The sequence below is a fragment of the Mytilus californianus genome, unplaced genomic scaffold, assembly GCF_021869535.1.
Source record: "Mytilus californianus isolate M0D057914Y unplaced genomic scaffold, xbMytCali1.0.p SCAF_2, whole genome shotgun sequence".
In the NCBI taxonomy this organism is placed as follows: domain Eukaryota; kingdom Metazoa; phylum Mollusca; class Bivalvia; order Mytilida; family Mytilidae; genus Mytilus; species Mytilus californianus.
The window spans coordinates 1,036,623-1,050,501 of record NW_026262668.1 but is presented as its reverse complement, the minus strand read 5'-3'; the positions used below and the strand labels follow the sequence as shown (position 1 = coordinate 1,050,501).

At 33.6% G+C, this 13,879-nt stretch overlaps 1 protein-coding gene across 1 annotated transcript; it reads right to left on the bottom strand.

Moving 5' to 3' along the window:
- Positions 1–818: 818 nt before the first annotated feature.
- LOC127729049 (flavin-containing monooxygenase 5-like) lies at positions 819–12,494 on the bottom strand. The gene is made up of 7 exons (XM_052236673.1): positions 12,288–12,494; positions 9,703–9,823; positions 7,822–8,036; positions 6,574–6,873; positions 5,789–6,346; positions 5,148–5,313; positions 819–1,315 (listed from the first exon to the last, which is right to left on the bottom strand). Exons 2-7 carry the CDS (start codon positions 9,806–9,808, stop codon positions 1,056–1,058), a joined length of 1,605 nt encoding a protein of 534 aa, XP_052092633.1. The 5' UTR covers positions 9,809–9,823; positions 12,288–12,494; the 3' UTR covers positions 819–1,055.
- Between the last annotated feature and the right edge of the window lie 1,385 nt (positions 12,495–13,879).

Genomic DNA, 13,879 nt, shown 5'->3' with positions numbered 1-13,879 from the left:
TAAATGGTATGGTCCAATACCTTAGTATAAAAGCTGATGCGCTGTCAGAATAAGGGTCGCTTAATGGGTAGTCCAGACGTCTCAAAGAAGCAAAAAGGTAATTATATAATTATTTACACTTTATAAAAGATTAAATAGATTCTGAATAAGAATCTATCTGCGTACCTGAATAAGGTTGCAGGGATATTAAAAGTTGTACATACGCACCGGGTAATAGGTGCATAGGCGACTGTGCGGTAATAGTGCACGGGTAAATACGTGCACTGGTTATGCAGTGCACAGGCGGATCAGGTCAGATAGTGCACAGGCGGAACAAGTCAGATAGTGCACAGGATAGCGGTGCACAGGATAGTAGTGCATAGGAAACAGAAAAGTTTTGGATAGTGCATAGGTTAGCACTGATTGCGACTGGACACATAAGGTCTATGCAACACCTTGCTGGTTGATGACAGAGACCAAAATAACAAGTAAAAGATCGATATCTAAGAGACGGTGTATCTTCCAATATCCAGGGGTAAACTCTGGTACGATACCCCTAAGTCACTACACCGAGTACGTGACAATACCAGCATTACATTTTATATCTACGACCGCTAGAATGTTGACCAAAACTGTTCATAAGACTTATTTCGTCTAGTTAATGCGATTCGAACTGTATTATGCGAAAAATTAGAATACACAGAATCTAACACATTTACTCACATATTTTCACACCAAAATGAACCTTCATCATGACTTACAGTCTATATTAAAACCAAAATTCATCTGACATAGTTGGCCTCCAAGGCCCTTTACATAAAAATCAAATGAAGTCAAAATAATTCTTCCTTCTTATTACAAAAATAAATATCCAACAACGAGTTGTTTTCGACATTTCGGTGGTCAAATTAGTAATTTCTTTTTTTCTCAATTAATAGATTATGAACAAAGCTGAAACTATGGTATTTAAAGAAATCTATTTCATTAATCTATTTAGCATCCTCAGAAAGCGTCATTAGACATCATTTGTAAAGTCTCGAAGATAATTGAACGTTGCTCTTACAAGAAAAAATCACTTAGAAAAATAAAGCTTGAAGCAAATAACAAATAGTTACAACAAATACAAAAGAGAATAGTAAGATGTTCTTCTTTGACGGTTGTTCTGTAAATCCTAATGGTCTTGTTTTAAGGGGTCCTAATGTTCTTTCCCACTGCGACAATATCGCTTTTCTTGCTCCATCCCATTTTCCAGGTCCGTGTAGTCTGTATTGGTATGGTGTACAAGGCCCAAAATAGCAGTTTAAGGCCAGTTTCGGGTCTGACCAAAATAATAACCCTGTTAAATTAATGAATGTAAATGATTATTACTTATAGTAATTCTTTCCCTCAGTATTGTTCTTTTGTATTTGTTTAATATGTGTAATGTTATAATCTCATGTTGCCCCTTGTGGACCCTTTAATTTGGAATAAAGTATATTCTATTCTATTCTATCCTATAGTGGTAGGCCTTGTTCTTATCACAATGAAGGACTGATGTATGACATAGCATACCACAATGCTTCGAAAACGTAACTGAAATACTTACATTTAGGTCTTTGATAAAACAGGGATAGGCTAAAATGCATATTATAGATGACCAAAATTCAAAAGAAGTATTGAATCTTAAATAAAGGCAACAGTAGTATACCGCTGTTCGAAATTCATAAATCAATTGAGAAAAAGACAAATCCGGGTTACAAACTAAAACTGAGGGAAACACATCAAATATAAGAGGAGAACTACGACACAACAGAAACACAACATTAAAATGTAACACACACAGAAACGAACTATAATACAACAATGGCCATTTTTCTGACGTGGTACAGGACATTTTAAGAAAAAATTTTAACCATATGTCAACAGAACAGCATTTTCACCATATGTCAACAGAACAGCATTTTAACCATATGTCAACAGAACAGCATTTTAAGTCAACAGAACAGCATTTTAACCATATGTCAACAGAACAGCATTTTAACCATATGTCAACATAACAGCATTTTAACTGCTGTTATTCTTCTCGATAGCTACTGCAAAATCTTCAACGATAATCCTTCGAAATAATAACGCATGATACCTATATCAGAGTGCATGGCACGAGTTCTGGAATAACTTTCAAGTACGCAGAAGACCAAAAGTTTGGAATCAGATTACATAGAACGGTTCAAAACACAGAAAACATACAGAACAGCCATAACTATGCACGAGAATGTACAACCTGAGGTTTTAGTACATTTTCATATTTTATAAAATGCAATTTTAACTGAATGAATAGCTACTGTTCGTTGGTACATAAAGGAACTGTAAGTATACCAGAAGCGACACCGACCCAGTAACATTCAAAGATTTCTGTGTAAATGGTGATCTCGTGGCACCATGCTTGTCTCATGTGCGGGAGATCGTGGATTCGATCACCGGCCGGGTCAAACTCAACTTACTTAAGACTTGAAAATTGGTTATTCATTTTGCCACTTCTACACTAACCACTCGGGATCAAAGACTGATCGGTTAGGAGTCAGAAAAATGTTTCCATGTGGGATAACATGTCTTCCGTAGATATAAATAAGAAGATGTGGTATGAGACAACTATCCATTCAAGTCACAATGTGTAAAAAGTAAACTATTATAGGTCAAAGTACGGCCTTCAACACGGAGCCTTGGCTCACACCGAACAGCAAGCTATAAAGGGCTCCTAAGAGACTAGTGTAAAACCATTCAAACAGGAAAACCAACGGTTTAATCTGATAAACTAGAGGCTCTAAAGAGCCTGTGTCGCTCACCTTGGTCTATGTGCATATTAAACAAAGGACACAGATGGATTCATGACAAAATTGTGTTTTGGTGATGGTGATGTGTTTGTAGATCTTACTTTACTGAACATTTTTGCTCCTTACTATTATCTCTATCTATAATGAACTTGGCCCGGTAGTTACAGTGGAAAATACTTTGTAAAAATTAACAAAAATTTACAAAATTTATGAAAATTGTAAAAAATTGACTATAAAGGGCAACAACTCCTTAAGGGGTCAATTGACAATTTTGGTCATGTTGCCTTATTTGTAGATCTAACTTTGCTGTACATTATTGCTGTTTACAGTTTATCTCTATCTATAATAATATTCAAGATAATAACCAAAAGCTGCAAAATTTTCTTAAAATTATCAATTCAGGGGCAGCAACCCAACAACGTGTTGCCTGATTGCCAGGGCAGATAGATCTTGACCTAATGAACAATTTTATCCTCATCAGATTTGCTCTAAATGCTTTAGTTTCAGAGATATGAGCCAAAAACTGCATTTTACCGTATGTACTATTTTTTAGCCATGTCGGCCATCTTGGTTCGCGGGCGGGGTCATCGGACACATTTTTTAAACTAGATACCCTAATGATGATTGTGGACAAGTTTGGATAAATTTGTCTTAGTAGTTTCAGAGGAGAAGATTTTTGTAAAAAATTACAATAATTTACGAAAAATGGTTAAAAATTGACTATAAAGGGCAATAACTCCTTAAGGGGTCAACTGACCATTTTGGTCATGTTTGACTTATTTGTAGATCTTACTTGGCTGTACATTATTGCTGTTTACAGTTTATCTCTATCTATAATAATATTCAAGATAATAACCAAAAACGGCAAAATTTCCTTAAAATTACCAATTCAGGGGCAGCAACCCAACAACGGGTTGCCTGATTGGTCTGAAAATTTCAGGACAGATAGATCTTGACCTAATGAACAATTTTATTCTCATCAGATTTGCTCTAAATGCTTTGGTTTCAGAGATATGAGCCAAAAACTGCATTTTATCCTATGTACTATTATTTAGCCATGTCGGCCATCTTGGTTCGCGGGCGGGGTCATCGGACACATTTTTTAAACCAAATACCCTAATGATGATTGTGGACAAGTTTGGTTAAATTTGTCTCAGTAGTTTCAGAGGAAAAAATTTTTGTAAAAGATTACAAAAATTTACGAAAAATGGTTAAAAATTGACTATAAAGGGCAATAACTCCTTAAGGGGTCAACTGACCATTTTGGTCAAGTTGACTTATTTGTAGATCTTACTTTGCTGAACATTATTGCTGTTTACAGTTTATCTCTATCTATAATAATATTCAAGATAATAACCAAAAACGGCAAAATTTCCTTAAAATTACCAATTCAGGGGCAGCAACCCAACAACGGGTTGTCCGATTCATCTGAAAATTTCAGGGCAGATAGATCTTGACCTGATAAACAATTTTATCCCCATGTCAGATTTGCACTAAATGCTTTGGTTTCAGAGATATAAGCCAAAATCTACATTTTACCCCTATTTTCTATTTTTAGCCATGGCGGCCATCTTGGTTGGTTGACCGGATCACCGGACACATTTTTTAAACTAGATACCCCAATGATGATTGTGACCAAGTTTGGTTAAATTTGACCCAGTAGTTTCAGAGGAGAAGATTTTTGTAAAAGTTAACAGACGACGCCGGACGACGACGACGACGACGGACGACGGACGCAAAGTGATGAGAAAAGCTCACTTGGCCCTTCGGGCCAGGTGAGCTAAAAACGAGAAACGAGAAACACTTATGAACCACACCAACAAACGACAACCACTGAACAACAGGCTCCTTACTTAGGATATAGGACTGGTACCTCAAGTTTAACTAGCACGTTAAAAATCCAGCTCAGTGTATCAGTTTAGCAAAAAGCAAATTCAAATAGCATGAACATATTCATGTCTTGATATGCAAAATAGTTATCAATGTAACATTTACAACTGGACGATTAAAAAAGCCAATACAACGTCATCATCAACATCAGCGCGTGACACGTATTTATCATTTTACTCAGAAGTAGTTTGAACATTTCTGCAATGTGTTTACGATCTACTGAGATTTTAAAATTTTGTACTAAGAAGTTACAAACTAAGTACGTTACTTCCAAATCTAAAATACTACACTGTAGACCACAATGTTGAAAATAACGTGTGCAACATTAAAAGATTGTACTTAAGTCATACAAGAGTTCTTCCTTATACGTCTTTAAAATCGGTATATAAAAGGGTAAAAGGGTAAAAACACCAAAAAAATCTTGTGATTGACTATACAATTATAAACGTAACTTAGAGGCAAACATACCAAAATCAGGTCGACATCCATTTAATGTAGCGAGTTCATCCATATACTCTATGTATTCGACAGTAACTGTGTGTTTATGTAATTTTACATATTTTTCTTTCAGTACCTCTTGTTTCGATTTAATATCTAACATCATATCATTACAGCATGGAAGATTTACTTTTCCCTGTGAAATGATTACAGAAATATTTATACATACAAGATAACTTCAATATGTTTGACATGTACTATTCCAATAAATATTTAAAAACAAAATGGAACAGAAATCAATGGCTTCATGTTCATCAATAAAATAAAACTCTGTTTGGTAATTGTTTAGGCTTTTTGGTTTGTTGTTGTTGTTGTTGTTTGTTTTATCTTAAGGATGTTTGTACTTATAAATGCAGCTGCAGTTACGTATTACTTATGCTGCTGAGGTATGATAATTCACACATAAACAAACACACACACACACACACACACACACACACACACACATTGTTTGTTATCAGATAATATTTTATATCTAGGAATATTTCATGTATATTCAGTAAAGTATTATTTATTTCTACACACTTAAGTCACTTTAGAAGCATTTAAATCCTTTTGTTTATTAATATTAATGCTTATTAATCAAAGTATCGCAAAATTCATTCATCTACCTGAAAAACACGTGTAGACAGTCTACACTGCATCTCAAATACTGGCATATTTGCTCCAAGTACTTGTGCGCATCCGATTATACCTAAAGTTGATTTTTCCAGTTTTGGTGGGAAAATGTACTTGTATAGTTCATCTACATGATTTTCTCTTACTTCAGTCACAGATTTGTCCAAAAAAGGAAATTTGAATGTATACCCTGTTGCCAAGACAACAACATCGATATTTTCTTCCACTGTATTATCGTCAAATATTACACCATTTTCAGTAAATGTTCTGACACCTGCTTTTGCCCTCAATGTTCCTGATGCCAATCGGTTTGGTATTTCATCATTTATAATTGGACTATGAGCAAAGACGCGGTGCTTTGGTTGAAGACAATAAGTTGCATGATCAAATCGTGCATTTATTTTTTTCACCACCAAGTTTTCAATAAGCGACTGTGGTAATATTTTTTTCAGTTTCATCATAATCCTTTTGAAAGATGTCATATCGATAGGCATACCATAGTCGGTTATTCTGGAAAGTACCCAAGTTCCACGCCCGGTACTTATAAAAACCTTCAAAGTAAAAAATATTCTATAAATATTCACCTTAATAAGTCCTAGCCAAGGGTTTGTTTGTATTCAGTTATGCAAGTTTTGTGAATATTGATTGAAACTGTAATGAGCAGACAATTGAAATTTATTAATTGTATAATTGTAAAATGATTTGGCATTTTTTTCACTTGAAATGATTTGTTTTGTAATATATGTAATAATACAACTTATGTATGAACACAAGTAACCTGAGAAGCAACTGCGCTAAGTTCTACGGCTATTTCCGATCCTGTATTTCCTATTCCAATGACAAGTACTCTTTTCCCTTCATACCCAGTTGGCTTTCTGTAGTCATGGCTGTGAACAACTTCTCCTTTGAAGTTTGATAAACCTGGGAAATTAGGAACATACTTTTCACTATTACGACCAGTGCAAACAAGAACAGCATCAAATATGTTTTCCTTCACTTTATCAGTTTTCTTGTCTTTCAGTTGGATAACCCACTGACCAGTCTGTTCGAAATCGTCTTTTTTCATAACGCTCAATACCTGAACAAAAATATTCTAGTTTTAAATAACATGATTTTTTTTTCTAGGAAATCAAGATTCTGCATGAAAATTAAACAGAAAGAAAACTTAATAAAAAAATTTATAAAATCGAAGAAAGCAAGAGGAAGTTAAAACCACAATGCTATGACCAAATGAAAATAAAAAATGACAAACATCAATAAACTAATCATTACATTTGAAATTAAAGCCTAAATGATTACTCCATTAAAAAGTATATCGACGAGACTACAGACCGGCACTATACCATATTACCATTACCCAGTACCAATCTGATTGAAATACATATCATGTGTCCATGCTTTGTTTTTTTATGGAGGCTTTGATCTGCCGTCGTGAAGTCGAGTTGCCGAGATAATAAAGTCGACTTGTCGAGATAATTATCTCAACAAATCGACTTAATCACATCTTATGTCGACTTGTCGAGATATCTATCACGACAAGTCGACTTAGAATATCTAAGCAACTCGTCCTGAAGTCGAGATGAATGCCCACATTCATGACCCTTATACGCTTCCATATTCCATACAGATGTGGGCATTCATCTCGACTTTAGGACGCGTTGCCGAGATATTCTAGGTCGTGATAAATATCTCGGCAGATTGACAAAAGATGTGATTAAGTCGACTTAATGCAAAACGTAAGTCGACTTGTTGAGATAATTATCTCGACAAGTCGACTTAATTATCTCGGCAACTCGACTTCACGACGACAGATCAAAGCCTCCATAGTTTTTGTATTTTAAATAGATTGTACCAGTACATTTCTTGATAAAGTGTGTGCCATTTGCTACATGGACTAAATAACGGATGTTACATCATGGATGTATTCTATGAAGATAAGCCATGTAACATGGTTAAAACATACATAAAAGTTTCTAAGCGAAGCAACATTGAAATGCAATTTTTAAATGTTTTTAAAATGCCTTACCTCCGTTTTAAATTGTATATATTTCTGAAGACTGAATTTTTCAGCATACAAATCTAAATACTTTTGTACATAAGTATTATGCATATACATTGGATATTCTGCTGGCATTGGGAAATCACTAAAGCACATCATTTCTTTACTTGTGTTAGTGATGGTTGACTTCATAACGGATGCCTGACCTTCTGTGACGTTATCTGAATACCTCCATAGCCCACCTGTTTTGGATATAAAGTCAGGCAACTTATTAAAAAAATACAATATATATAATTATACGTTGTAGTTTAACAAATATTTACAAAAAAGAAAAAATCTAATTCAAAGACATCAAAATGAAGTGTGTTGTCTTGCACCATCTATATGTATACCATTACACAATACCATAAAATACCTAGAGTGCAATCAAAATCCATATTTCGAAGAAAGACACACAACCACGTGGCCAATAGAAAAAGACAAACAGATAAACAAATATCTACAAAACACCACACAGAAAACTAAAAATTGAGCAATATGAACCTCACCGAAAACCTATGGTAAACTCAGGTGCCCAGGGAAGTTATCAGTTCCTGCGATGCAAGTTCCACACGTGCATTTTTGATGATGCAAATTTTATGACAATTAATCACTTATATCCTCAGATTTACATAAAAACAAATGGTTGTCCCTTTCTTATCTCTTATCTCAATAATTACCACATATATATTCCAGCTGTCGTTACAAAACTTCCATACTCCTTTCTTTAGGACTCCATTACCCAATGCGACAGGTTTTATCATGAGAAACACAAGACTACAACTGATCAGAAACTGGTTACCCTTCATGGGCACCTTATAGTATAGCCGATTTTTGGCAAAACACAAGAATTCAACTGATCAGAAACTGGTTACCCTTCATGGGCACCTTATAGTATAGCCGATTTTTGGTAAAACACAAGACTACAACTGATCAGAAACTGGTTACCCTTCATGGGCACCTTATAGTATAGCCGATTTTTGCCAAAACACAAGACTACAACTGATCAGAAACTGGTTACCCGTCATGGGCACCTTATAGTATAGCCGATTTTTGGCAAAACACAAGACTTCAACTGATCAGAAACTGGTTACCCTTCATGGGTACCTGATAGTATAGCCGATTTTTGGCAAAACACAAGACTACAACTGATCAGAAACTGGTTACCCTGCATGGGCACCTTATAGTATAGCCGATTTTTGGCAATCTTTTTTTCAGTGTCGAGTTGTGTTGATTGTTTGTCTTTTCGTCTTTTTTCCCGGTTTTTTCGACTTATGATGCTTGATTGCTTCATTTGTATATTCCCAATGTTTCCATGTGCTTAATTAAGAGTAAAGCAGTCAATAATTTCTTTAATTTTTTTCTACTTATGCGTTCCATTATTGCTGTTGTAGAAGAACCTGGATCAGTATTTACAGAAATCCGTTAAAAGTATTAGACTTCTGGTATTTGGAAGAAAAACAGTATACACCTCACATCGCTTCTTTGTCATTTTAAGTACCAAATTTCATTGATTCTAATAAAAAAAATTTATAATAGTTTGTACTGTCTTTAATATGCAAAACTGTGGATTAATAACAAAATGTAAAACCGTTTAAAACAAAACTGAAAAATTCCACAAAAACACTGCATAACGTAATCGCATAATCATGATCAATGAAGTCACTGCAAATATATTTTATATAAGGAAGTAAGCATAAACAAAATCGGTGATATTTCTGTAGTTGAAGACCTTAAGCTACAACAAAGACCTTATATTTAAAAGCACTGACTGACGTTACACTAAGTACACGTACCACTGGCTTATATATTTTTTTAGATGTTTTCAGAACAAATAGCTATTTGTTGGACTTAATGTATTACATTTACCTATATCATTAGTTCTTTCAAAGCATACTGGTTCTAGTCCCTCGTCTATACAACACTTTATAGCAGTTAATCCACTGACTCCTGCTCCAATCACTGCAACCTTCATGACTACTAGTATTTACTTCAATGAAAACAAACTTTCTTTTACTAACTCAGGCAATTAAAGTCGATCATAATGATTAGTTTGACAAGCACTTTGTTTATACAATAACACATTTTTTTTTTTATTTTGTGAAAATATTTTCGGGAACGCAAACAGAAAATTTCCGATATGAGACTGGATAAATCAAAATGATAATTTTTTTTTCAATTCTTTTCTTTCGATTTAGATGTAAAGAAGAATGAGACATAGGACGTAATATTTTATTATAGCTGTGCATCTTGCAATCATTTATTCTAAATTTCAAATTGTGGAAAAATACATTTTTTTGTAATTTAAAAAAATCATTGCAAAGATTAATCTTGCAATGTAATGATCGCCTCTCTGCTTTCTCCGTGAATAAGCCTTGTGATAAAGTATGTTGCATATAATTTAATAAGATATTTGAATGAACTGGCAGCTTCTACTACAGATAAGCATCGTGAAATTATTTCTTTTCTTTTTTTTAAACAATGTTTCAAAAAAGAATCTAAACAATTAATAATTTAGTTCATGCTTCTTGACAAACAAAAAGCGAAAGTGATATATTGTCTCATATTCTGTTATTTTCCTTCGCTGCGTTGCATTCTGGCTTACAGTAAATAATATGGTATAATTTGAATATAGACAGGTCTTATTCGAAAACCTGTAGCATATATTCAACATGTCAACTATCAACATTTGATGAATATTTTCAAAACAATGGGTATAGAAATATGTTCGTCCCTTATACTTTTTCCGGCAGTAAAACCCTTGTAAAAGTGTATATAATCCGATGGGTTGTATGGGATGTATAAATACACAGCCACGTCCTGTCGAAATTTGGACGTTAAATCTGAGCTTCGTGTACAGAGAGTGTCACGCACTTTCCACACTTGTTAAAAAGAACCATTGTAACAACTTTCTGAGAGATCCGTAGGTGGCCTGTTGCAAAGCAAAATGTCTGTCCTGAATATTTATGAAATCTTTGCAACTGGATGTATAACATACAATGAACACCATGTAACTAATAATATATACATGTAAAACTACACCGTTGTAGCATGTAACAAATAGATATAAGAAGATGTGGTATGAGTGCCAATGAGACAACTCTCCATCCAAGTCACAATGTGTAAAAAGTAAACCATTATAGGTCAAAGTACGGCCTTCAACACGGAACCTTGGCTCACACCGAACAGCAAGCTATAAAGGGCCCCAAAAACTAGTGTAAAACAATTCAAACAGGAAAACCAACGGCGGGTCTGATCTATATAAAAAACGAGAAACGAGAAACAGTTATGAACCACATCAACAAACGACAACCACTGACCAACAGGTTCAAAAGACCACTTTGAATTTTGTCCATATGCTTTAAGCCTCGGTATTTTCATCAAAATATTTCACCATGATAGTATTGTCAGTTCGTATAGTTGTGTTCATCCTAACAGAAGTTCCTCTAAAAAAATGTTATCATCTAATCCTATTGGGACAAATATTGTATACCCTATATGCCGAAAGGAACAAATACTGTAATATTTCTTCCATTGAAAACACTTTCAATTGATATAAAATAATGCTACTATACCTGTTCCTGTTGGGACACATATTTATGTACCCTTTATGACCTGTTATATGTCTTCCATTGCAAATACTGTTATATTTATTGCAAATAATATTCTGGAATATTTCTTCATCGCTAAACATTAATTTACTTATTCATACATTAAACATTAGACACTCAATCATTACTATATACTTTACAGGTAAAAACGACTTTTCATTGACATAAGATCAACTTAAAATTTACGCGTTCAAGTTATTTGTACGTGAATGACTCACAAAAATACCAGTTGACAAAAAATGTTAAACGACCCTGAATGATGACAATGATGGGTAATAAGTTATACCCATTCTAACCTTGAGTGTTTAGAAACAAACATTTCTCTGACATTACCCCGCAGTTGACTGCTAGTTTCAATCTCATGATTATAACACGTAGAGTCATTCGTGAACATTGCATATATCTGATCATATCTACTCGAGTTCATTATGTAGAACATTCATACGAATCTTTGAAAATACTGTATATGTTAATGCACATATCTAATCATATCTACTCTAGTTCATTATGTAGAATATTCATACGAATCTTTGAAAATACTGTATATGTTAATTGGCCTGTAGTAGACCTAGATGCATAGTAAATACGTCTGAATTTACACTTGCGAATCTATGTTAAGGCTTATGTTATACCATTATAAGCTATGGAGTAGTTTATTCACTATATATTAAAGTAAACCATGAACTGCTAACCGTTCCGAAGCATATGAGTTCACGCCGGTTCTTTTGGTGGGGTTCGACTATAATAGTCAATCTCAGCGGTTCTGGTGCATTTGATTGGCTAGTTTTCTTTTGATGAATGCTGGTAATAATTAAACAAATATAATAAAAAATGAATACTTACTATTCTATTTTTAGAAAATAATCCCGGATATATCATTTCACAGTCAATGTCTATATTCAACTCATGTTTTTGTTTACTTTTAAAAGCAAAACTGCAAAATACTTTTGTAATTCATTTGGTAGTTAAATAGGAATATAGTCTCAAAACTTAAATGACAAAACTACAAATTTTGATGACAGTCAGCTGAAAGTCCGTGTCATTATTTAGATCGACAACATAATAGTCTGAATCGACATAAGGTAGATAATACGCTTTAAAAATACTGAAAATATAACGTTTAAACTAAATTTATAACCTATTTGTTTTTATCAAAAAGCGCCCGGGAGCGCCCGGGAAAAGAAAAAGCGCCCGGGGGAATAAAATAATAATATTTTATAACAATAAATGTTTTCCTGAATAAAAAAAATAATCATTGCTTGTTTTGTCCTGAATATAAATGGGGATATGTAAAAAATCAAAATCAAATCAAATAGTTTTATTGGTGTAAATTCCAATACAGGAATGATACCAGCTGACATTTACAAAATACAAATACAAAAACAGACAAAAATAAACAAAAAAACAAATATACAGAGATATGTTTTCTCAATGATAAGAGACACATATTTTATATCTACATTGCGTGGAGGTGTTATTCATACTATATTATCACTTCAAGTTATTACAATAAGCTTTAATACTACAACAGTTCTTAACAACATTATGTTTGCTTTAAATGAATGTTCGAATCATACATATCGCTTATTCCAGCTACACATACAGTACAAATGTCAGTATCATTACTTTTCAAAATGAAACTAAATTTATCTTGTTCAGACATATTAACAAAAGATGGAACTATATCACTTAAATTACAAAAGAGTATATTTCTATTAAATTCTAACGCTTAACATTTAATGAGGAAATGGAATTCATCTTCAATTCCATCCTTGCAAAGTGGACAAATTCTCTGTTCTAAAGGTGTTCTAGTATATCTACCAACTTCTATTAGTAATTTGCTATTACTAATTCTAATTTTTACCATTTTAGAAATAACATTTTTGTTAAGGTCCAGTAGGAGATATTTTTCTAATTCGTAATTATTTTTAACTTTGCGATACGTTCTTAGTTTATTACCATGACTATCTTTATTAGAGTCACAAAAAAGAGCTTGTTTCCAGGATTTTATGAATTCCTCCTCTGTACGATGCTACATCTAAAGTGTGTAGATAGCGTTGTTGCACTTTTACATTTTAGGTTTCAAAATTATATATAAGTAAGTAAGTAAATATAAACAAGAGTATATAGAAGAATCATGAACGATATTGTCCTCGATCAGTGCCCGAGGTCTAATATTCGCAACTGCATGGTGAACAATTTTCAAAGTTTTGTATTTTATTAAACACACTTGAATTGACGGTGGAAGATCGTGGAAGGGTTTCAACATGCCTGCCACTAAGAAAAGAAAAGTTAAACCCACTGCTAAAGCAAATATGATATTCTGGCCTTGTGGAATATGCCGTAAAATTGTAAAATTGCAAGCATCTGCTGCGACAATTGTGATACGTGGTGCCATCTACGATGTGAAGAGCTGGAATTGGCAGACTTTGAGA